A 26678-nucleotide genomic window follows, 5' to 3' on the forward strand; every position below is an offset into this window, starting at 1 on the left:
GATTGGAATAGTGGTGATTGGATCAATTGGAGGCAAAAGAGTGGTATGGGAAACACACTAACTTTAGCTAAACTCGAAATCAATTGGGCTTTTATAGAAGCACTTGTTAGATGTTGGGAGCCAAATGACATGGTTTTCAAATTTGGCCCTCATCAACTTTGTCCTACACTAGAAGAATGTTCTCATCTTCTTAGCATGTCTCTTGAAGGAAACCTTGCTTTTCCCCACCTAAAAGATAGCTATATAAAGGAACTTGTTAATTTCCTGCGTATCTCCAAAAAAACTCTTGAAAAAGACACAAATGGTTAAGTGAAAACTTGCTCTCTTGATTTTCTTATCGCTAGACACTTGAATGTTGGTGATCCAAACGATAAAAAAAATTCGTTAGGGCGTGCAAATTCAAAAAAATTATGGGACATGTTCTTCTTCCGAATAACACAAACAAAATTGATGCCTCTTTATGCAAAATTATTCAAGAAGTTAGAGCTGGAAGCGTTACTATCGTACCAATGATATTAGCAGAACTTCTTATAGGTTTGACCAATTGTGTCATAAATAGACATACCAAGCTTTCAGGATGCATTCCACTTCTTCAAGTTTGGGCATATGAGCACTTATCAAATTCTTTGGTGAAAATGAAAAGTGTTGAAGATAGCAGATATAATCTTGTCAAAACAAGCATTAGCAAGCATCCTTGTACAATTCCTAAGGATGCTAACGCATGGTACACCAGCTTAAATTCTTTGAAGACGGATGACATCAAGTGGAAATGTGATTGGCTCTTGTGTCATAGAGATATTTATCTACATATTCCAGGTCGACAAAGTATTGTACTTGTTGGCCTTCATGGTTCCACTCCGTATGTGCCACTTCGAGTACTATGCCAGTTTGGTTGTGTTCCATTCAATTCTACCATCACTGATCTTGAAAATGACCGTGTTGATTTTACTTCTTACTCCATGAAAAAAGAAATTATATATGTCAAGACATGGGACTAGAGTCGTCAATTTGTTTTTTCGTTTCTTCAAAACAATACCTCTACCATAAGTGAAGTAAATCACCTTGCTCCAAAGCGTAGTAGAGAATTTGATGGAGATCAAGAAAACCCACACTACAAGAAAAAAGGCTTTATATCACTGTTAAAAACAGTCACAAAAAGTCTTTTGTCACTGTTTTTTTTTTTCCCCAAAACCGTGACGGAGTGAGAGTCATTTATTTTTTTTCCAAAACCGTCACAAATATTTGTTCTAGACTAGCCTCTCTCTACCATAAAAAACGGTAACAACTGCTCAAAAACCGTCACAACAAATCATATAATTTGTGACGGTTTTAAATAAACGGTTACGCATTCATCTTTTCTAACGGTCATAAAAAGCACAATTAGTCATGACGGTTTGGATAAAAGCGAGTGATATGTATATATTGTTTTCTTTTATTAAAAAAAAAAAAAAAAAAAACGTGAATATATATAAAACCTCCAAAATTGGGGCCCGCAAACACTCATAAACTACATATCCTGAATATAATCCATTAAATTTCAAGTAACACTCATATATATTGCTAATTCTGAACAAGTATATTATTCCCGGCAAAAGGTGCCCACAGTGCTTCCCCTCAATTTCTTTTGTGTGGAGGCTTTAATGGTAATTCAGAGCCTCATCCGTTGTATTTGTGCAAATTCTGAACTCAAAAAGTATACATCAAGATAGGAAGAAATTTATACTTCTAGAGAAACTATAACTAAATCTCATTTTCAAGACTTTAGATCATGAGGAGGAGATGCAAAAGTCTTAACCATGCATGTCAACATGTTTTCTCATTACAAAGCAGAACACATGAGAAGCCAAACATGATAAAAGCTCACCAGCTCCATTTTTGGGCCAAAGATGAGCAAATCAAAGTCTAGCCTTTTCATAAGATCCGGAGTATGGTGTTCTACAAAACAAGAAAAGGAAAAACAGCTATGAGCAATTCTTCTATCGTTGTGGATAAACAAATGTACACAAAACAAAGTCTGATATCATGGTACTATGATGCCTAAACACAGCTTTTAACGCAACACTACACTTGGGTATGTCATTTAAAATTGCAAAAAGTGGGGAAAGTTGTTATCCAATTTCCTATTAAGATAATCGTACAATCTTTGCGACAACATACAATACCTTCTTTAGCCTTTATAGCTTGCCCCATGGATTTGAACGACATCTTGAAGCAATGGTAATCCCATGTGGTAGTTTATTGATTTCCCATAACCCTTCAATATAAATACTTCCAAGTCATCCGTCCACTCCAATAGAGAAATATGTATATTCATCGAATTCTCATCAGCAATATACTAAAAGCAAGAAAAAATATTCAAAACAATTAAACTAAGCATAAGCCCATACAAAACTAAAAAAAAAGGAGCAATAAATGAGACATGAGAAGCAAAAGAAAAGAATAGTGATATTTAATAGTTGAACCAAAATGCATGAACAACAAAGCACATAAATGCTCATGTCGAGGTCTTGCCTCTATCAAATGAATACTAAATAACCAACGTTTACGATGATCTAGGCTGAACCCCATTCAATTGAAATACATTATTGAATGAATAAATATATTTTGACGATACGGATTTGAATGAGCTTACTATCATGCCATTTTTATGCACAAACATTTTCATGAAAAGAAAAACAATATTAAGACAAAAAATTATTTGATAATAGAAAGAGAGGGAGGGCCCTAACGATCTGCCCTTTCAAAGAGGGTGAGAGCCTTTCAACATGGCAACAAAAGGAACATAACAAAATAGTCAAAGAATCAAAGAAGAATCCACGGAATGAAGCCCTATTTTCAATGACACAATCTAGCACAATTGCAAAACTATAGTATATCTTGAAGTAGACAACTGAAAAATGTAGCGGGGTTTATAGGTACAGATTTGAAATCTCGAAAACAGACCAAAAAAAAAATAGGACTAAGGTAATACACCAAGTTGCATGAGCTAGGTAGATTCGGAAAAATTGAAAAGACCACGAATTCACCATGTAGCGAACCTAGAGACTTAAAAAGGGCTCGCCAAATGACGGATCTCAATGCAATATTAGGTGATACACCAAGCTTTGAAAACAATAGCTTCGATTCAGATGCTCATTCGAGCAAAGTGTATGACAACAAAGAAAAAGAAACATAAAGTAACAAACAAATAAACAAACAAACAAAAGATAAAAACAAGTGGTACACAAAATGGAAATAAATATCCTTGTCAAATACAGATACCTCATAGGGGAAAAACAGTCCACAAGCTCGATCGGTTGTGTTCAACAAAGATGCTTCTGTCAAAGGAGAAACAGAAGGGTTAGTATGGCACATTACAACGAAGCCTAGAAATATGATAGTTCATTTACCTAGATTGAGGAAGAAGAAAAATAAGACATCCGTTTTGCACAATTTTTGCTAATGAAAGTCGTAAATATCTAGACCTATAATTATATATGTTAACTCACTTGCTTGCACGAAACCACAAAGTGAAGAAGTCTCATGTCTTGTAATATTAAGTGGGTACGCTTCGCTAAAGCCGAGGTAACTTCATCTAGAATAGGTTCCTTGAGTTTTTCTTCCGCAGGTTCACGGTTTTTCCCTGTAATCCCGCAATTATGTGATTAGGTTAAACAAATGAATTTAGAGCCAATTTGCTTATATTAAATTAGAATGTAATCACTCTCACCAAAAAGAAATTACTCTAAACTGTGGTACCTTGTAGCTTGCACAAGTATCAAAAACCTAAGCAATGTATCACTTGCTCGACTCTCACTAATTACAGGGAAAAGCTCAATGTCGACCGGTCCTAAACTTCCTTTCCTTGAAACAGTCCCATCCCAAATGACACAAAGACTAGTCGATGCTTTCGAGGAACATCCGGTTGAACAAAAAGGTAGTACTAACTTTTTAAAACTAACATAATACAAAGAGAAGCTACTCAAAAACAATTTGTAATTACTTAATAGTGGGGGTCAAATAATGTGAGCACAATGAAAAGATACTCAAAAAGGCATGCAAAAAGAAGAGACTTTACAAAGAAATAGATCAATATTTTCATTCCCAAAAGAATTGTTACTTAAAATGTAAATCAGCCCTTAATGTCTTCATAAATTAACAGTTCCTCTATTAGATTTTCTTATGAATGTAATGTGTATCAAATTATCGAAGTCCATTCAATCTGTTGCATCCTTAACACCAATTAATCTATGCTAAGATATGAATAACAACAAATAATTAAAAGAAATAAAAAATAAAATGTACACCGGTAGAGGTAAACATAATGATTGGGTTTCGAACTACGATTTGGCTACATTGCTACTTATATCGTTGTTGCACCCAACATAAGTCCTTGTTAATATATTTACTAAATTAGGTAAATGAAATATGAACAAATGGCGACCTAGAAAGTGAGATCAGAATCCAAAGTCATGAGCCAATAAACGGGAAGGAAGCGAGAAACATCTCTTCTTTAAACCGACAATGGAAACAACAAAATATATGAGGAGCGGGGTAACAAATTATACATCTCTTGCTTATTTAATGCGTGATTCAAACCTCCCATCCTTTCCAAGGTTTTCCTGCTACCACTTCATTTTACTTCAACAAATTCAACTTCTTGTGTTTGTCTTAGGAACACCAATAGGCTAACTAGGGTGCCAAATGGCATGATCCTAAGAAAAGCCGCATGCACAGGATAAAAGGTTGTGGTTTGAATTAGTCATTGCACCAAACTCTCTCCATCACTTTCCTCCTTGAACTTATATGTTTTCTGTAATTTTGATTGCCCAATTCAGGGCACATTCATGAACCAGTCAAACTTAATTAATGGGTCACCAATGAGAGATCTCTTAAAGTAATCGGGAAATGAAACTTGAATCAAAGCTGGTGCTTATTTCTCATTGCAACTTTAGGCATGATAAAAAGATATAGCGAGGGAGACAAAGGTAGCAATAATGGGTTCATTTGGAAAAAATAGTGTCAAGAATGCAAGTGCAAAAAACATGATAAAAGGCATGAAGGATATGAACAAGACAAAGAGCCCAAAAATTTGCTGAAAAGCTAGTTCAGATTCCCTATATCGGACCATATGCCTCTAATGTAACTATTACTTGTATTCTCCTTGGTAGAATTTGAATTTATTATAGTACCCTCTAATTTGGTATGCATACATAAACAAAGATATACACCCTTTGAACCAATAAAAGAGTTTTAGCTCCGTGAGTAAAAAAGCTAGACCCTTAGAAAGTCGAATAAATTATAAACCATGTTGCAAGAAAATCTAACAAGCTAGTAACTTGGAATAGTGATGATAAAGACTTATTTTTTCATATTTTACCTCTTTCATTTTGTATTATTTTTGTTTCCCTATTCTCAAATGGTAGGTTAATCTATTTAAGTAATACACCCATAGCAAGTGACTAGCTAAATTGTTTCCTAATGCCTTAGTTTAATTCACGGCAGCTTAGGATTCGCATTTATGGTGCGGGCAAATTCAACAACCTCATAGTCGAGAGGTATAGTGAAATGGAAGCTCCTTCGAGTCCCAGGTATTATTAGCCTAGGCATTCCATGATGATAGGTGCCCCGAAGTTTCAACTTTCTCCGTCTTCTTCGTCGATATCGTATGGGATTTGGGGAGTTTTTCGATAGGGCTTCAGTGAGGAGGAGTATGTCATTTAGTCATCAACCACAGCCACAATTTGATAATCGGTCACCTTTTTGTCGATAATGTGGTGCGGGTTCCATTTGGAACAATACCTAGTGAGAGTGGTGGTTTTCCCGTTAATCTTGGTCACCCTCGAATGGTTTCAAAGGGAATGGTAGTAGGTGTGAGCAGCAGTGTAGGATGGCTTTGCAAAGGAATCAAACTCCAATTGATATGGTCGTTACCACGATCTTAGATGGATGCGCAGCCCAACCTCATTTGGAACCACAAAACTGTATGAGCGAATTCCATCGGTTTGGTAGTCCTCCTTGTCCGAAAGTGCAACCATAGAAGGAAGGCTTACCATTTTAATCAAGGAAGCAAATTTGGAGTCCGGAATATACCCCAAGGAACTAAATGATCCTCGTAACTTCTATAGTGAAGCTCATAAAGTGAGGATGGATCCAAAGATCACCACTTGAACCCCAAGAATTAGTTATGGTTACATTCAATATATTTTGGGTATAGTTAAATATTTCCTTTTGTTCTAGCTTGAATCGGACAAAAGGACTCTTAATTACTAATAGAATGAAGGCAAGTACCAAGTAAATTCAAAATAAAAAATTGCACCTTTGAAGCAAGAAAATTAAAATCGAATTGGCATCAACCCTAGTTTAGCAATGGAATCCCTAGGATACGGAAAACATAATTGAAAGTGAAAGTTGAAGATTGAATAGGTACTTACTAAATCGGCAGTGAGAGAGAAGATTTATCCGAAAAAAGAGACCATTGAGAAGGAAACCTAAGTTTAGAAGAAGAAGTGTGAGAAAGAGATCCGGGTCCGAAGAAAATAATTAATAGAGAGCGATTTTTGTGTTCTCCGAAATTTCGAAGTTGTTATGGGTTTTGGATTTGCAACCCTTTCCACACGGTTTGGTGCAATTAATAAGTGTTACAAATTAATTTTAGAAAATCAACCGAATTAAAGTAACACTCAACTAAGCGTAGACGGCTTACCAACCACAAAAGAGTGTTACAAAACAAAAAGATGTGTGTTACAAATATCATGTTATGGTGTAGTTGAAGATGATGATAGTTCTTCTTTGGTTGGGGAGTAAAATGAGGGATCAATTAAAGATGTGATGATACAGTTTTTGGATTGGATTGAGAGTTTTTACGCTCGGGTTTTGAGAGTGGTGAGTGAACATTTTGAGAATGTAGATCGTGGACTAGAGAATGCTTCGATGGAGGGTGAGTGAAAAGAAATGAGAGAGATTGAGGTTTTTTTTTTTGGGTGTTCATAAGAGGCACCGAAGAGTGAGTGACTGAACGTGGTGTTGTTTTAAGAAGTTTTTTTTTAATGGGGGTTTGGAGTTGTGGGCGAGGACCAAAAATGGATGGGCTGTCACATAAAAAAGGGAATATGTAACTGTTTTTAGTAGAATGGTCACAAATATTACTCCACACATATGCCCTTACTTAGAAAAAAAACATTTGTGACGGTTTCGATTAGGCCGTCACCAAAAACTTTTTTAAAACATCACAAAAAATTTTTTTCGCCATTTGTGAAACGAAACCAAATAACATTTTAAAACAGTCACAAAAACCCTTTTTTCTACTAGTGCCAAATAACAAGATGTCCACTTGTAATAATGCAAGAAGAGAGGGGATTTAATCTATGTCATGATCGCAATATACATCAACCTCCACCAATGCATGTAAGTCCAATATTTTAAATTATATTGTTTTATTTATTTGGCAATGTATTTTATTTATTTGGCAATGTATTTTAACTTTAAATTAATGAACAAATTTATCCAAAACGAATAACAATAAATTAGATACAACTTTACTCTATCATTTTCAAACAATTCCAAGAAAAAAAACAAGATTTATTACCCTTTACTCACTGTGCAATATTTGACGTATTCGGTGTTACTCTTTACTCTTGCCAAATATGATTAGTTGTATACTTCTGTCCTAGAACAACACATTTATTAATTGTACTTCCTTTGCACTATTTTCCATGTGTATTTCTTTATATATATATTCTACCATGTCATGTCCCAATAACCCAATAGAAGGGATGCAAGTAGGCTTACGGCTAGTGGGTTACACCACTGGTGTCGGTGTCGAAAGCCCCAACCACATCACCAACTAAAGATCCATTAGCGTTTACACTTTTGGGGAGGTTTGAAGATGTGGAACCAAGCCTTATTAGATGAATAACCCAATTATCTATATGTTTAAATCATGATTGAGAATTTTTGTTTGTTTATGTCAACTGCATGTAAGTTCAATTTTAAATTTGAAAGTGTATTTATGCTTTAATTTTGTTAGAAATATTATCCAAAAGGAATAACAAGAAATAAGATACAACTTTACATTTGCATTTTCAAACAATTCAACATATAAAAGCAACCAAATCGTTATGTAGATTTACTTTATTGAATATCTATATTCCCATGTAGCTAACCATTTTCTTCTATTTTTACAGCTACACTTTTTTGGTTCTAGGTATTTCTGTTCTTGTGGAAAATATTGAAAAAAGTAAGCGGTATGTTTTCATTCAGATTTGTGGTATTCCTAATCCTACAACTAATATTTTCTTGGCCTCTAACTACCCGTTTTCATTACAATATATTTCCAAAGCTAACCACTATTTGTTTTGTCCTTGCAGGCCCAATTCTTTTGGTTTTGTTTTCGTTCCGAGTATTTATGTTTTTTGGAGATATTTTTGTCAAACAAATTGGTATGTATTCATTCGCATTTGCTTTACTCCTTGTTTTAATTTGTTTTCACCTTGAAACTACGATTTACATGGTAATGCAATTGGTGGAGACGGTCTCATATAAGTCGTGCAATCCTCGTTAATATTCATGCATTTCTCTTATGCTTAATATTTTTAATATCTCCTAATACATTAGTTACTTTGGGTGCATTTCAAGTTAGTGGTCATATTTATGTTTCATATATATTAGTGGTCATTTCAAGTTACTATAAAGTTAGTGGTCATATTTATGTTTCATATATATTTCAAGTTTTTCATATTTATGACAACCACGGTTGAAATAATAAGTTTGAAGTAGTTGGACTTTATAGTTTTTATCCGTTTATTAAACTTTTCTTGGCTTAACTTCCCGTTAGAGAAAAGAAACAACTTTCCTAAGAAAAACTTTCAACTATTTAATGCTCCAGTTTGCCCACCATGTAGGAATTTCAATTGACACGACATAAGAAGACTTCCCTCTCGTCCCTACTTTTCCCTCTCGTCCCTACTTTTCCACTCTCAGTGTTTTAATGCACAATGGATGCAGCTGTGGAAGGTTTTCCAGTAGCACTACACCAAATTGATAGGTTTTTTGGAAGATTTTATAGTCGTCGGAATCGACATACTAACCTACCAACTACTACTCGGTTGCGTCTTCATAATCGTCGGCCCCGTAACTCTTTCGCCCAAATTTCAGCATACATAAGGAGATTATACTACCTACCAGAAATTGCATATCCAACTACTCGAAGACGTACAATTATTTCCAGACGTACTTCTTCTCGGATTATGACGGTGGTGGCATCTCAACCTGAGAGTTCGATGCATATTCATAGGAGACCTAATCACCCAGAATCCTCTATTAGTAATCACATGGTTAGAAATTATGCAGAAATATCTTCAGCAAGGGAGAGGGTCGATGATCTAGATGAAAATTGCCCGCTTATTGATTGGGTTCGTACGGTTGGAATTCCTGCACCAAATTCTTTGGTAAGGGAGACTATATCTGATTTACCAGAAAATGTACCCCATATTCAAAGGGTTGACAATCTACCATATCCAACAGAGACTTCAAGAGGTTATGACAGGGTTGGAAGTCAAGTAGATAAATCTTTGCAACTAGATAGTGTATCTTATTTTGATTTAGCAGACAATTGCCCGCTCATTCAGTGGCTACGTAATCTAAAGGTTGCATGCCCAGTTGATAATAACAACATTTCCCACAAAATGCAACAGGTGGAGCAGAAAAAGGGCAAAAAATACTACAAAAAAGAAGAGAGCCCGTGCAAAATAGACAAGTGAGCAGCATGCATTGACGCAGTCAATTAATAGTGCTAGAAGAAAAGTTGCACGCATTTGCCAAACCTCCGAGCAAAGAGAAGCTCATCGTCGCCTAGACACTGCTCGTAGAGGTTTGGCTCGTGGATTACAAATGGATGCAGTACGACATTCCCTCAGAAGGCAAAGTCTAGAGCATGGTAGGTCTACAAATACTGCAAAAAAGAAGAGAACTTGTGCAAAACAGACAAGTTCACAACATGCATCAACACAGTAAATTAATAGTGCTATAAGAAAAAATGCACGCATTGGCGAAACGTCCAAGCACCGAGATGCTAATCGTTAAGCCAGATCTTGCTTCGTAGAAGGTTTGGCTCGTGGATTGCACATGGATGGAGTACAAAATTCCAGACAAGCTCGTAGAAGATTAGCATTTGTAAGGCAAAACCCTATTGAAAGGGTTGTTCAAAACGCCCTTAATGCGTTTCGTAGCAGAGTTGTTGGGCAAAGACTTGCACGTCAAACAATTGCCCGTCAAAGAGTTGTTATTGCTCGTCAAAGAGTTATTTCACAGAACATTCTTCATCAAAGACTTCCTGGTGTTCAACTTATGGTGTGTGAAGACAATATCCGTGAAAACCCTGATCTGCCACCTACTATAGACGACTACATACCACTCTCCAATGCACAAGTATTTAGAAAATCCTGCAATGATATTTCATGGGTCAGTTGTCCTCTATGCAAAAGAAAATTTCCCGATCTAAAGATTTCTGCAGGTATTTGCTTTTCTTTGTATATTTTCTTGGAATATGTTTGTACTAAGTGAGAACCTCGCTTATAACAAGAATTGATGCAGGTATTTGTACCTCTTGCAAGTTGGAAAACCGGGACAACACTAACGCTGGCATGTTCAGTGTTAACAATTCAATGGATCCGGGCATTGTACCTCTAGAACTGTCTCGTTTGTCCAATCTAGAAATAATTCTCATTGCCAGGGTGCACCCCATGATGTCTGTGTATCGTGTTAGGGGTCAACAATACAAGTACAGTGGCAATGTGATAAATTTATCCTAAGATGTCAATCTGATTGCCACTATTCTTCCATTCAAACCCGTTGATTTGTTTGCAATTCTTGTCGTTAATAGAGGGGGGCCACATGCAAGCAAGGAATTTCGTGTTCGGCGAGAATTTGTACGCACAGCCTTGGTTTGGTTGAAAACTTATCATCGGTACTATAATGATATAATTATTGATGATGGAACTATCGAAGGACTACCTGTAGATGGACAACTTGATGACCTACCACATATGTCCCGACCTGTGGAAGATATCGACAACGAAGTTTCTGCCATACCTAGGGAAGCCGATGATGATGATGGGCCACCTGACTTGTATAACCAGGATTTGCACATTGATGAGTTTCATGCTGTTGGAACTATTTCTATTGTGGCACAACCCAATCAACAAGCACGTCTCCGGAGGGCATTTATGGTACCAAATGTAGATCAAACTAATGTTCATATACCTTTAACAACTCACATCATTGATGAGTTTTCAACCCCAGGATATATTGTTATGGCATTTCCAACTTTGTTTCCTTACGGTGATGCTGATCTACGACAAGCTCGCCAGCGGAAAGTCAATCCATTGTCGTACTTCCAGTTTTTGATGAAATATCATGATGGCCGATTTGCTAGAGATACGAGATTCCGCTACTTTGCTTGGAACTCTCTTTCAAGGTGGCAGGTGCTTTATTTAGGTGATGTTTTTGTGAGGAAGAATCCAGGGGATGCTGAGTTGTCAATTGAGGAAATTCGAAATATGATTTCGTCCGGTGACAAACAATTAGCTAATCGTGTCTCTTACTTTGCTAACAACATTCGTGTAATTTTCGGTCTTATTGGTATACAAGATTGAAAGAGCTGACTGCCATGGTTAAACAGTTAGGTGCACCAACCATCTTCTTCACACTTAGCGCTGCTGACATGCAATGGCCAGAACTGTTTCGTATTTTAGATCCTTCTAATGATCTTGAAAGGATGTCTCCTTTAGATAAAAGAAGGAGACGCGCAAAGTTAATTAATGATAACCCAAATGTTGTCGCTTGGTTCTTTCAGGCAAGAGTGGAATTCTTCTTTCGGGATTACTTACGATATGAGTTCTTTGTGGTTGATCATTGGTACCGGTTTGAGTGGCAAAATCGTGGTAGTGGTCATGTTCATGGATTTCTTTGGCTAGCAGATGCTCCAGATGTTACTAAGATTGTTACAAGTGTTATCGATAGATCTAATGTTATTGATTATTTTGATAGACTTGTTTGCACTGTTAACCCAGAACCAAGCATGTCTAGAAATCTCCAAGAACATCCTTGTGCACGCATTTTGCCACTCGATTTACAACTTGATACAAACGAAGATGACTATGTTTCGTTGGTCAATTGGGTCATGCGACACTCTATATGTGGGAGTCATTGTTTGCGCTTACACAAAGCAACCAAACAAATGGTATGTCGCTTTAGATACCCATTTGATGTAATTGGTCAGTCGAAGATTGTAGAAGAGCCTCCCAACAGTAACATGTATCATTTCCTCGGCCGCCGAAATGATGAACTAGTCTGTTCCCACAATCGAAAGATTTTGCAGACCTGGCGTGCAAACATTGATTGGTCGCCTGTCCTTTCAGTGCAATCTGTTGTCAATTACATTGCTAAATACGCCGCTAAATCTGAACCAGCTTCAAAAAGTTTCAGAGATACTCTTCAAGATATTGTTGAAGATTTTCATCGACCCTGTCAAAATGCAAGATCTGCTTTCAAGCGGCTACTTATGAAAAGTGTCTCTGAAAGAGATATTTCTGCCTAGGAAGTATGTCACTTGCTAATGGGGTACCCATTGACCCGATCATCCAGAAAGTTTGTACTCGATCTTAAATGTTAGCGAAAAAAGCATGCTAGCATCAATTGTATGCCGTCGAAGAGTGGCCGACGAGGATGAAATTGTTGGAACAGATCCAACCTTTGTAGGAAGATATCTGCAACGACCTTTTTGTTATGAAAATATTTCCCTTCTGAATATGGCAAAAAGACATTATTTCAAGCAGCATGTTTGGCACACTTCTCGAAGCCGACGTAGTTATGCGCGTTTGGTTCCGAGCTAGAGCGGTGACATCCTACCAAACACTGAAAAATGGGAATCATTTTGTCGTCAACAAGTCTTAATTCATCACCATTATCGAACTCTCGAAGAAGCTTGGGGAGAATTTCCCTTGTGGTCTAAAAAATACTATGACTTGGGTTTCGAAATCACTCATGGGATTATTCTTCCAGAACCGATAGATGAAGAGCTTGAAGATGGTATTGAGGTCTGACTTGGATGCGAAGACTTACCGGGATGAGTGGATGATGGCAAAGAAACAATGGGGCCCATGTTTGTCCCTGGGGAAACTGTGGAATTAGGAAGAAGAGACTTCGACATTTCACACAATTGGGCTGAAGGTTTACATCGATATCCAAGTTTGTCCATGCTCTGCGTGGTGGCAATGAACTAAATCATGAACCTCAAACTGTTGTACCAGATCATGATTTATCTAATGAACAAAGATTGGCTCATGATATGGTAGTTAGAGCACTACAAGCTGGAGCATGTATTCGGTTAATTGTTTGTGGGGGAGCGGGCACAGGCAAGTCCACACTCATAAATGCAATTGTGTATTCAGTTACTGCAATTTTCAAAACAAACAAAGCAGTGCGTGTCATGGCTCCTACTGGAGTTACCGCTTTTAATATTGGAGGTGCAACCATCCATCATGAACTATCTTTCACTGTGGAACAGAAAGGTGTGAAAGAAACTTCCAAAAAGATTGAAGGTGATCAATGTCGACGTATGCAAGAAGACTTTAAAGACACCAAACTTATCATTATCGATGAGTACAGTATTGTCGGAAGAAGTATGCTTGCAAATATTGACCGGCGTTATCGAGATATTTTCGCAAAGAACGAGCCATTTGGTGATGTATCTATTATCTTCGTTGGTGATATGCGTCAATTACCTCCTGTATGTGACAGTGCATTATATGTCCAAGGTGGGTCTATTAAAAAACAACATGGTGGAATTGTGTATTCTAGTTTCGATAAATGTGTTCGGTTATCACATATATTTCGACAAGCAGGGGATGACCAAGCATCATTTCGAGAAACATTGTTCAGACTAAGTAATGGAACTTCAACCGTCAGTGATTGGCAATTATTTCTAACTCGGGATATTTCTTCGCTCAATATGGATGAGGTTAACATCTTCAAAGATGCTTTGCGTCTTTTTCCTACCAAACAGCCTGCACATGATTATAATCTCACCCGACTGATTGAGCTTAGTAAACCAGTTGCTCAAATTGTTTCAATAAATAATTGTGAGACCGCTACCAAGGCTTCGTCAGATGATGCAAAAGGCTTGGAGAAAGTTCTGTGTCTATCACTTGGTGCACGTGTTATGCTTCGTTCAAACATTTCCACCACAAATGGGTTGGTTAATGGTGCAATGGGCACTGTTATAGATATTGTTTATGGAAATGGTTGCAAATCACCAGAAGATATACCTCTTGCTGTTATGGTTGACTTCGACCACTATCGTGGTGCTAGGTTCCGTCCAGATTCTAATACAATACCTATTACTCCACAGACATCAAATTGGAAGTCGGGTAATGCTTCATGCCAGCGCATTCAGGTTCCCCTAGTACTATGTTGGGCAATAGCAATTCACAAGAGTCAAGGCCTCACTCTTGATCGGGCTGTGGTAGATATTGGTGAAAGGGAAAGCCTCGGTTTGACTTTTGTTGCTTTGTCTCGCACAAGAAAGTTGTGTGATCTGGCATTTTGCCCTATGTTCTCTTTGGAAAGACTTCAAAAGATTGGAAAATGTGTTGGTCTTAGAGGTCGATTGCAAGAGGAGAATCGTTTGTTGCAGATACTTTGCGCTTCAACCATTTGATGTTCTAGGAAAATCTTATAGTTGAAATGTTATTTTCTTGTTTTTATCTCGGTATGTAGTATTCATCTTTCTACCTTTATTTCTATTTATATTGTTTGCAAATTCACTTCATCAATATATTATATATTTCTCATAAATGAATATCTACTGTCGTTATCATGCTTAATTTTGTTGTTTGTATTTATGTAGGTTCTTCTACAAGTAATGTATAGGAGGACATTTTTTTATGGTTGCTGCAGATGGATTTTGTCACTTCAACTACTGCCTTTTATATTATAGTTGTTTGGACTTTTGCTAGCCCCCCTCTGTGTCTTTTGAGTTGAGTTGAGCAGTTTGTAAAGTAAATAACTATGCAACTTGTTATATGTATAGTAGTTTAGAACCTTTGGGATATTGTTATTTTGGTTTTTCTGGTCATATGACAGGTTTAATGAATTCTAGATATGACAGATTTTTTATGATTTAATATTGAAAATACAAAGGAGATTCTGTCGAAATTTTCATTGAAGAGTTTGTTTTCCTTAAGTTGTAATATCAAACTTAGTTAGCGTCGGCATCGTTTTGGCCTCTTTGATGCTCAATTTTGTATGACACTTATATTTGTAGTTCAGTGTTGAGTGTTTTAATTGTCTTTGATGTATTATTGGATCTTCATAAGTTGTTGATCATGGATTTCTTTGACTGAGCTTTATCTATCAATAAAATTGTCTCAATATTGTGTTTGGTTTTCGGCTTTGATATTGATTATGATCCATAAACATTCATGCATATGTGCACTCTGAAGTAAACCTTTGATTGGACTTTCTTCTTCAATTTGTAGAAATGGTTGTACTTGCAACATGTTTTTTTTCCTTTGCAACTATGTATTAGCTAGAGGTGTTTGATATGTCTTTGTGGGCATAGACTGCAGACCCTATTGCTTAGCTGGAATAGTGCATTAGTCATTCTATGGTTTTAAAAGTTGTTATTTTCTAAGATCATCTTCAGTTGTAATATTTTCTTACCATTTTCTGGAAGTCGTAGGAAACTATATTAATCTTGCACAAGTAAAAATGAAGTCACACACAACCCAAAGTGCTGTTTCACAGATTAACTTGTTTGGAAAAAAACAATTTTTTTATCTTGGGATTAAAATGTCAAAAAATTGTTAGTGAGGCTGACGTGGGAATGTATATATAAGAATACAACTCCGCTTATTAGTGCGAGATAGATAGAAATCGAGGAGCAAGTCGTAGAAATAAATAAATAAATTTAATTATTGTTATATATAAAAAAAGAGAGCCAAATAAATAATACACTACGCTCACGCCCCATAGTAATATGCAGCCCGTAAGTGTAAGATCTGTTAGGCATTGGACTTTGTACAATTCTACCGCCAGTCCACTGGGTAAAGTACGACCCAAAGACAAACTTAGCGTGTCCGCGAAAGAACATCAACTTTTTCTCTAGTTTATTCCATTACTGTCCTCATCTTTCCACCATTATCATCACAACAACGACCTTTAATTATTAATATTAATAATAATTATTTCTCAAAACCAGAACAAAAATTTCTTCATTTCCCCGATCCACAATACCTGAATTCCGAAATCCTAAAACTCAGCATGCAACAAGGTAGTGATTACAACTCATCATACTACCAATACCACCACCCACCTCATCTCCAAAACCCTAACAATGATCTCCAACATCAACCAAATCCATCACCCACAACATCAACATACGCTTCCGCACCACCTTTCACTTCTCCACCTCAAGATTATCCCAATTTTCCCTCCAATTACCCTTCTTATTCACAAAATCCCGATCATATCCCTACTCTCCCTCCCACTAATAATAATAATAATTACCAATCTTTTATTCCTTCCCCTCGAACTTCTTTTCTTCCCAACACCCGAACCACCACCTTATTATTCACCCTATGAACAAACTTACGCCCCCGCGCCACCACAACCAGTTTCGATTCCCACAAATAACCCGAATTCATATGGTGGGCCACCTTATGAAAGCAGGGGTGGTAATAATAATTATTTGGACGAGAGTTTAGCTAGATATGGAGGAGTTCAACAACAACAAACGCAACCACAAGAACCTGTTTATAATCGAAGTAGATCTGATGCGGGTTACTTATATGATAGGTCTAGTGTACAAGAGGATTTATATGGACAAAATGCTTATGCATATGATGGAGGGAAAGTTGAGCCATATGGAGCTAGAGGTACTAGTGGGAAATCAGGGTCTAGTTTTTCAGCGGCGTTTGATGATTATGGTAGGTCTTTGACTGGACCTGCTAAGGAGAATGTGAGTTTGAATAAGGTTTTGAAAGCTGTTCCGAAAGTGGAGACGCAACAAGATGTTAAGAATGGGGTGCAGAAGTTTCGGGTTAAGCTTTTGGCAGAGAGTGGTGGGCAGAGTCCTATGGATGTTCTTTGTCAGGTTTGTTTGTATTAGTGAATGTCATGTTGTTATATTAGAGATTGGCTTGCGAAATGGCTATTAGTCTTTGAATTGCTTGAGTAAATTTAGTGGTGGAGGTAACAATGAATAGACATTTAGGTATTGTTTTGTAAACGACTCGCCGTAAGCATAGAATTTATTTGTCAGGGAATTATTATTTTCTCGCGCTCTGCAAAAATTTGTGGATTTGTGGCCCTATTGTAACTTAATTCTCTGGATCATGAATCCTACTGTAACACAGCTGTTTACACATGAAATATTATTTTTTGTTGATTTTGTAATGAATGAGCAAGCTGTACTTAAAAACCGCTTACACTGCAGTGAGGTTTTGAATTAGAGATCTCTCACTACTTGCTTTCTTTGAATCCTCATATAATTATTGTTGCTCTGTTAGTTTTTCATTGCTGTCTTTACTCTATTTATGGGCAGAAATAATCTCTAGGGTTTTGTCTTTAAGATATTGAAAGGAGGTTGCGTCCTACATATGGATGACTACATACTTCATAGTGTCCTGTATTTCTACTCAATTTGTACAAATTCACTGCCAATGTTTTACTTTGTTAGACCCTGTAAATGTTTTCTATAATGATTTATACTGTTTGATGCTACAATTTTGCTATTCTCATTCTTTCTGATCCGGTTGTTTTCTTATATACATTTTTAAATCACCTCCTTTTCTGGATTTTCAGATTGGTCTGGATGGGATTCGCATGCTTGACCCAAATAGTGGTAGGACTTTAAGGATATACCCTCTTGAGACAATAACAAGATCTGAGGTAAGTTCACTGAAAAGAGAAGAAAAAAACCTTAGTCTTTTGAGTTCGAGAGAACATTTCTGATGCGTTCTTTCATTTCTGTTAGGTCTTGGACTCTTCTATTTTTGCCTTTTGGTCCAAAAGCACTGTTGACATTGAACCAAGACGGATAAGATTGAAATCCAGCAGCTACACAACAAACACCATTCTTGATACAGTGACAGCTGCAACTATTCAGGTTTTGTCACGTATCTCCATTTTATTGTTGTTTTCTTTTGTTGTAGTTTAATACGGTATCCTCATTTATATATCTAAGCCTTTTAAAAAAGTTATTGTTGGTGTGTTTGATTGCATGGGAACATTTCATAGTTTCTGGTGAACTGCTTTTGGATTTTCACTTGTTCCCATGTCCTCCCGCGAAAGTTGTCGAGGATGGAAAAGTATAATTCATATATAAAATTCTACTTCAAAGAGTGAGTTACAAATGAGAACTCTCCCATGCAGTTAAACACACCCTTAGTGGGTAGTGTATGAGTGTGGCTGAGATATCCACCACCGGTTTCTGAAGTCTTACCTACCTGCATGTCTTGTTTTGTTGATAATGAAGGTGACTATATCCAATGGCCGGTGGTCCAATGGTTATTGAGAATTAGAATTAGCTACATAGTTTCCCATGTAGCTGTCATGCAAAGCAAAACTTGCTATTTTTGAGCATTTATAAGCAGCAATTGTACTTATTTGTAGGAATAAAATAATATTGTAAGACAACATTACGTAGTACTATTTGCACCCTTTTAAGTTATACGATTATTGTGTTTTGATCTTTGAACTACGAATCTTATATCATTTTTTTTTTTTTTTTATTGATCATTGTCAACCTTTATTAGTAACTGTCTTAGGTTGTTTGCTTTCTTTATCGTGCGGGATCTAGATGTTGTTTTCTCCCTGCTCATGTGTATTTGTACCCAATGGTGATCTAGTGCTTACATCATGGTATTACAGCTGAAGGAGATAGGTGGAGATAGTCTTAGGAGCAGGCAATCTGATTCTGGCAAGCAATCTGAACAACTTGCTGAGAAGAAGAAAGGTTTTGACTGGGTTAACTTGATAAAACCTGGTAACGAGGAGAAAGATCATTGGGTAAGACAACATATACCCCCCCCCCACCTAACATACACACACCAAAAACAAGTAAAAAAAATCGTATCTACTCTGAATCCAGGGAATTCTTAGTGATATTCTTTAGAGCCATCTCATTTTTTGTATGGAACTTTTTCTTTGAATAGTACATTCATTTTGCTGTATTGAAAGTATTGTTATGATTGAGGTGGCTTGATTCGGACTTCTGTTGTTCCACTAACATACATTAGCCAAAGCCATTATGTTTAGTATGTACTCAACTCTGTATGTTATTGGTGCTTTTGTGCTAGGAATTCTCTATAGTTATATATTATTGCCTCGCAGTTTTTTTCCTTATTTTTGGTTGTACTGTAATCTAGTTATTACACTAGTAATCACAGTAATTATAATAGGGCCCATTTTATGTTTAGTGAAGCCTACAGTTGTATTGCCTGTCTCCTTGTCTCCTGTTGATGGTACCTTTTTTTTTCAATTTCCTTTTTTCTTATTTTTCGTTCATATTGTAATTTAGTTAATACACTAGAAATCACATTCTGTAGTTAAAGTAGGGCCCATTTTATGTTTAGTGAAGCCTACAGTTCTATTGCGTGCTCCTTGTTGCATGCTTATGGTATATACTTTTTCTTCTCAATCCCTTACATTGCTATCAGTGATTAATCCTTCCCCCTGTTTTACTGTTACTCTATTTTGCAGGTCCCTGATGAGGCTGTTACCAAATGTACATCTTGCGGTACAGATTTTGGTGCTTTTGTGCGCAAGGTGCAACTCTCGATATTGAAATATTGATTTACTGTGGAAAATAGTGGGCTGATTTTTCTGTTTAGTTGTGTATTGAAATGACGAGCCTTTTCTTCTCATCTGCAGCATCACTGCAGAAATTGCGGGGATATTTTCTGTGACAAGTGTACCCATGGTAGAATTGCTCTCACTGCAGAGGAAAATGCTCAGCAAGTGCGAGTTTGTGACAGATGCTTGGTATGCTTTTCAATGATATTATTCTTTCTTTGCGCTGTCTTTGCTCACCCTTCGAATTATTTGGGCATAATCATTTTTTGCCTGGCGCCAAACTGGCTGGTTGAATTTTGGTGTCCTTGTGAGGTACCAGTTGAGTTGTTTTTTCAAGCATGATTCTGTTACTCAATAAGTAGAGCCATTTCTCACCTGTGGATTAGCTACAGCTTCTTTTAAATGTGTGATATAAACTTTATTAAGCTAGGTCTTAGCCTATGCGAAGCAGGACATCGTTATGTAGGACGGGATTGCCCCCGTGCTTGAAGCATGAGTAGCTTGATTTAATACAAAATCATAGCGCTAGTTAAGGCAAAATTTAAAGGGTAAAACTTCATAATCTCTGAGTTCCTTGCTGCTACCTGGCAGTGTCATCCATAAGAAGGAAAGGAAAGAGAGTTCTTCGTGCATCACGTATTGCTACCTAAGGGGAAAATGGCATTTTAGATAATTGGATTCATTTAATATTTCTCTTTTTCAAATTATCCACATCTCCCTCTGTTTGCCAACCAAGTACAGGAGACCTTATTATCTTGTTGTTTTTCTGCAGGCAGAAGTGACTCAGAGGCTGAGTAATGTAAAAGAATCTGCCAGCAAACCTGCATTGTGCAGTCACGAGGATCTTGCAAAGAAACTTCAGGTGATAACAGATTTGAAACCTAATTTGTTGTTCTTGCTTTCGCTCTCCCTCTTTCCCCTGTTTGTTCTTTTCTCTTGCAACGATCGTACAATATCTATTTATTTGCCTAGATCTTGTTTAATTTCAAGTACCATATCTATGCGCTTCTTTTCTCAATAATGCAATTTACATAACACTTGAGTTTTTGGGATAACACTAATTTCAAGTTCAGTGGTTGGTATTTGTTGAGAATTTCTTGTATTCTAAAGGATACCTGGATAAATAAATAAATAATCCAATTTTGCCACAATTTATTATCAGGTTTTATACCTAGAGTTTGTTATAACTACAATAAACGGAATTGATGATGTGATTTAAAGTTAATCTTCTCGAGCCCTACATGTGGTAGTGATACTGTAATCCTGTTTTGAAAATTCCTAGTAGTTGCATATCTTTAGTTTTGGGCTTGGTCTTGTAACATCTTCTTGCTATATAATACTTAATAGTCAATATGATTATTGATTTTGAGAATAAAGGGAACTGACTTGGTTTTGTTTTTGGTTATATATATATACAGGATGAAATGGAAAAAAATCGCAAGGCATCATCAGGTATAATCTCAGCTTGTTAGGTGCTAGTTGTGCAACACCTTTTTTGTTCTACCTATAAAAAAGTTGTACTTCATGTGTTAAACTTACGATAAGTGGAAGGAGATATAGAAGAGAAATATGATAGAAGAAAATCATGAAGCCAGTGTCATCTTTTTCCTTTCAGTATAGCTAATTGGGATTCTAGGATGCTTCATTGATGTCGACCTTGTAACTTTTGTAGAAAATTTCTTTTAAAGACGAAGAAAATAGTCTTTGTTTGAACTTACGCCATATAGTGATATATCTCTGAGCAATAAATATTGCTAACAGAGTTGTGTGGACTGTTTCTACCCTGCTTAATTAGGTATCTACCTATATGATAACCCGATGGCTTTGCTGACTCTTTACTTTTAATGTCGTACCCATTAGAATAGCTATTGGTTAGTTACTTCTAGCTTTTTTTTTTTTTTTAAAAAATTTGAAGTAAAAAGTGACCTTGAATTTCAATTATTATTTCTGGAAACAAACAAATCAGTGTAATTATAATGCTCCGCAATGTTAGCTTTTATGTTTTTAAAAGTTGAGTACCTTTTCCTGACATGGATGGAAAAATTGCTTAGTACCAATCCTATAATTGGTCTGATGGTTTGTAGGTTCTAAATCATCTGATGGTTCTGGGAGACGGATGAAGGAAGTTGCTTGTCCTACTTGCACGGTGCATTTACAGGTTAGAGATTTATGTTTGTTAATTGCGTTGATGCTATTTCTTTCAGGAATGTGCTCTAATCCTCTTTCTGAGATTCCTCTGGATGTTTTCTGTGCCATCACAGGTTCAGGTTCCAAGCTCAGGTTCTGAGACCATAGAATGTGGTGTCTGCCAGCATCCATTCCTTGTGAGTGCTAACTGATCCCCATGAGTGAAGCATATACTACTACCATCATTGTGGTCTCTTCCAGCTGCATGCATGCATCTTCTTTATGATAATTATTACATCATTTGTTTGATCCATGGCTGCATTTTTACAATTAATAAGTGTATGGATTGTGCCTTCTGTACATCTCTTAGCTTTGCTATACGTGGTGAAATTGTGAATCCTTTTTAAAAAAAAAATGTAAATGAAGCTTGTTAGTGTGAAAACCTTATCACTGGTATATATTCTGTGTATCTGATCTTCCATTTTGAAGTATAATACACTTTATTTGAATCAAATGTGCAAGCATTACATTGATATATTCCTCTTTTTTTTTCCTAATTTATTTCTCTACACTTCCTTATTCGAGAAGATGAACTTCTCATCCTTGAAAACGTAATGATGGTATATAAATCTGAGTTTGGTCGGTGATTGAGAGTTGCTGGCTGCACTAAAACTGTGATTTGTAAATTCGTAAGTTGAGGTATGCAGCAGAGTAGATCTTTGTTGGCAGGGTTCGAAATGATGAATTGATTTATATACCTAAGAAACATCAACTGCATCAGTATCTCACGTCAATTCCAGGACTATCCAATTATTCATCTATTACCATAAATGGAAAAATAGAAGAGGAAAAGGAACAAGAACACTTTTGGGTAATTCGAATCCCGGAAGTCGGTTCAATTCGTTGTAGTTCGAGAACAACCGCTCATTGTGGATATATTCACAATTTCACATAAACCGTCTCTGCGTCTCAGTTACGAGTTTATGACCCACAGGTCTATTTCTTATATGGTCCATCAGGACTTCAGGCGAGCATATGTTCCCTTCCGTGGCGAAGAGAGTGTAAAACAAATTTACTGTGCCTAATAGAATCAAATATCCCAGTTCTTTCACTTGATTTAGACATCGTAACAAATTATCATCTGTATAATCAATTAACAAACGGTAGTTTAATCGGGTACTCGTGAAATTGTCTTGGGCAACCCCAAAAAAAACAAGAAATATTATAAGTTTGTTAAAAAAATGTTTTGTATTGGGCCTAAGCCCAACAATTAATCCAACCGGTCTCACCATGTTGAAACCACCGGGTCATTTCTCATCATGTCGTTTGAGTGTACACTCAAACGGTCTCACCATGTCGTTTGAGTTAAACGGTTTTGTCATATTGTTTGAGACGGTCTCGCCATGTCGTTTAAGTGTATATCCAAGCGGTCTTCACTTGTCGTTTGAGACAAAATTATCAGTTTTTTAGCTAGACGATATGACGGAGTCGTTCGGGCATTCTCGAGGACGACATGGCGGAGTCGTTTGGGGACTCTCTTGGACGACATAACTGGGTCATTTGGATTAAAAAAAATTGAGAAGTTCATCTTGTTTTTTTTTGTCACTTTTATATGCTTGATTAATCAAGATTCAAGCGTATAATTGTAAAATTGAAACACAAAACTGAAATTCATAGGTAGAAAAACCGTACAATACAATAATGCATGATGGGAATTGTTCATTGAGGAACAATAATTGGTCATCAGGCTATGAAAGTGATGGGAGACAAAATACCTCAAAATTGAAAAAGTATAGATTTAGCTATCACTCAATTTCATTGGAAGTGTTCTTTCATTTGAGCCTCATTTCTACCTGAGACTTCAGAGAATTCATTAAAAGTACTTTCAACCATCAAGCGGTCGCTCCATGTCATTTATGTGTACACTCAAGCTAACGGTCTGCGCATATCGTTTGAGACAAAGCTCTTGGGTTTTTAACTCAAAATGATTCTATGCACAATTCAAATAACTCAAAATCTTATATTAATTCATACAATTAATGTACAAAGAATATTCAAAAAAAAACAAAGACATTCAAGTGGGTCGTTTGGGCATATACAAAATGACCTCATTGAATCGTTTGGGGCACCTTAAAAACAACCTCACTACGTCGTTTGGGGCTTTTTCAAACAATAATTTGGTTTGGTACTTCCAAACAACTTTATCAATATTCAATGAGTTTCTACAACATCAGCCCGTTTTCTGTTTATCGAATGGAGTTTTCCGAATGGTATGTATATTTTATATGGTGCAAATCAATATGTGTTCATGCTATTTCTTTTCTTCACTAGGAATACACAAAGTTAGTTTCTCTTCTAGCAAAAATGCATATCTTGATCAACTCAATATTGGAGGAGTCTATTATCACTCCTAACTTACTCTCGCCCTTTCTTCAAAAATCCTCTGGGCGGTCTATCATACTTCTTTCGTCAGTCAATTAAAGGGTTAACGAACATTACCCCCCCACTTTCGTCAGTCAATCAAGTTGACTTTTTTTTTTTGTGTGTACTTAGGGGGAAGACTCTAATTTCCCCATCTAGTAAGGGGAAAATCCTAATTGGCTCATCTAGTGGGGGGTAATACTAGTTAACCCTCAATTAAATAGCATTTGCAAGCAACACTTGATGATGTACGGTTTGAAGGTTCTTAAGAACTCGCGAGAGAGATGATACCGGTTAGAACGCTTGTAAAAACGAGTAACCGGTATGCGTTGAGGTGTGGGGGGTGTATTGGGCTATTGCTATTGGACTTCTCCTCCAACCCAATTTAATTCAGTGAGTGTAGCATACAGGACCCTTCACAAACACAGAATAATATGTGAAAACCGGTCGGTTCGGGTCGGTTAATATTGGTTAAACTATAACCCATTCGGTTCAGTTCGGGTATCGATTCTGTTGGAAATTGGTTCGGTTAGTCTAACACAACCGGTTCGGTTCGATTACAGGAAAATATAAACCAATAGGGTCGATTTGGTTGCCAGTTTAGTCCCAAACCCGACTCGTACACACCCATTGTGAACATGTGAATTGAGAATTTGGATCATCACAATATTAGAGTGTGTTTGACAACTAAAAGTGGAAACTAATTAGGAATATAATAGAGTTGGAAACTATTGTAATGAAATCAACTATAATAAAAATTGATTCCAATTTACAAAATGTGTTTCGCAAACTTTCAGAATTCAATTTTTATTTAGATTTTTGTGTTTAACCCAAAATATAATGTATGTTTGTCTACGATTCTATTGGATTGCCATGGGTACATGGAAGACTTCATAAAAAGACTTGGAGTCTGTTCAAAATTCAATTCTATTGGATTCTAGGCCTCCAAACAGGCCAAAAGTGGGTGGTACGCTGAGAATTATATTTAATTATATTCCTCAAGTCTGATTCCTAATAAAAAAAACGCACCATTAGATCATAGTTGGTGATTCCCAATGGAATATCATAATTGATATTTCCGTTTTTTGAAGATATTGAAATAATAAGGTAAGGGTTGAAAAATATAAAATTTAAATTTTTGTGTAATTCCATACGGAATACCAATTTTTTGATATATTGAAATTCCTAAATCAATAACATTGATTGAGATAGATTGATTGAGATCAAGGACGCACTATGTGCCAAAATAAATGAGATGGACCCTCCAAATACAAACTAACTAGACTGATGCACGCACGCTGTGCGTTTTGCTTCAAGCAAAGAAAGATAAAATTGTAATTTACACTAAAAAGCAGGAGACAAACTTTTTTGAGTCCGAATTTGTGGACAGACTTGTCCACAAACAGCACATTCCCATTGGTTAAATTTATTTTTGGTCAGTTACACAGTGTTTTTGGGCATTAACACGGATTTTTTGGGCAGCCACTCCACCAATCAGAAACTGAAATCATGTGGACAGCAAACAATTACTTGTACACAAATTTATTTTGAACTTTTTTTTAGTTAAAGTATAGGGCGATATATATAGTATTATAGTCAACCTACTAAACATTTGAGGGTAAAATAGTGAAAACAAAAGCATATGTGTTAAACAAATACATATATGATCGAGAGATATATATAAACAAATACTATTTCAATGCTGCAAGACTGTAGCTGAGGGTCGCGAACATTAAAATAGCTTAGATAGCATTAGCATGTGCATGATTAACACATGATACCATCATACCAGGCCACCTTTCCAATTCGAGCGCATTTTATACCTAATGTTTGCTTGTACTCGCTTTCCTTTTTCGAACACGTGAACCGGGACCAGACAGATTTGTGCTGCAGTGAGTTGAGTTGTTTGCTTGGCTGATGGTAAATGAGTTGTTCAAGTGGGCAAGTGGCCATTGCCCGTAGCCCCTATTGAAAGTTCCATTTTTATCATCGACGAGAAAAATTGAATACTTCAACCAAACTGTGGGCTGTGGCTACTGCATGCATTTGGGTGATACAGGCTTTCACTATACCTGCTTCAAATTTCAAAATCTCCTGCCAACACTTATTGTAGCCCGATGAACAATAGACCCAGATCAATCTCTCGAATGTAGGGCTGTGGATACCCACAATTCCTACATAATAATTGTAAAAGGATGTTTTTGGTAATCCTTACAAATGTAGGCTTGATCAAGAGATTGGAATGATTGGATTGAATTTGACCGAGTTTATATGGACGAATTCAAGTTCTCTTT

At 36.6% G+C, this 26678-nt stretch overlaps 2 protein-coding genes and 1 pseudogene across 2 annotated transcripts; all 3 read left to right on the plus strand.

Annotated features, from left to right (window-relative positions):
• The first annotated feature begins 11537 nt into the window (after window positions 1-11537).
• Window positions 11538-12577, plus strand: LOC147519871 (uncharacterized; annotated as a pseudogene).
• Window positions 12578-13130: 553 nt separating this feature from the next.
• LOC147519872 (ATP-dependent DNA helicase PIF1-like) lies at window positions 13131-14698 on the plus strand. The gene is made up of 2 exons (XM_086594203.1): window positions 13131-13209; window positions 13290-14698. Exons 1-2 carry the CDS (start codon window positions 13131-13133, stop codon window positions 14696-14698), a joined length of 1488 nt encoding a protein of 495 aa, XP_086450329.1.
• Window positions 14699-16044: 1346 nt separating this feature from the next.
• LOC147519873 (RING/FYVE/PHD zinc finger superfamily protein) lies at window positions 16045-22477 on the plus strand. Its single transcript, XM_086591407.1, has 10 exons — window positions 16045-17134; window positions 17845-17931; window positions 18017-18148; window positions 18913-19050; window positions 19744-19809; window positions 19915-20025; window positions 20609-20698; window positions 21255-21288; window positions 21921-21994; window positions 22098-22477. Exons 1-10 carry the CDS (start codon window positions 16376-16378, stop codon window positions 22173-22175), a joined length of 1569 nt encoding a protein of 522 aa, XP_086447533.1. The 5' UTR covers window positions 16045-16375; the 3' UTR covers window positions 22176-22477.
• Window positions 22478-26678: the final 4201 nt, after the last annotated feature.

This window comes from Coptis chinensis, chromosome 2, assembly GCF_015680905.1.
Source record: "Coptis chinensis isolate HL-2020 chromosome 2, ASM1568090v1, whole genome shotgun sequence".
NCBI classification, from domain to species: domain Eukaryota; kingdom Viridiplantae; phylum Streptophyta; class Magnoliopsida; order Ranunculales; family Ranunculaceae; genus Coptis; species Coptis chinensis.

Excerpts from the sequence above, each read along its gene's own strand:
- LOC147519872 (XM_086594203.1), top strand. The coding sequence starts at position 13,131 with ATGGGGCCCATGTTTGTCCCTGGGGAAACTGTGGAATTAGGAAGAAGA. Across the intron at positions 13,210-13,289 it reads TTCACACAATTGGGCTGAAG|ATCATGATTTATCTAATGAA; the intron begins GTTTACATCGAT and ends CTGTTGTACCAG.
- LOC147519873 (XM_086591407.1), top strand. The coding sequence starts at position 16,376 with ATGATCTCCAACATCAACCAAATCCATCACCCACAACATCAACATACG. Across the intron at positions 17,932-18,016 it reads AGACAATAACAAGATCTGAG|GTCTTGGACTCTTCTATTTT; the intron begins GTAAGTTCACTG and ends CATTTCTGTTAG. Across the intron at positions 20,026-20,608 it reads GAGTTTGTGACAGATGCTTG|GCAGAAGTGACTCAGAGGCT; the intron begins GTATGCTTTTCA and ends GTTTTTCTGCAG.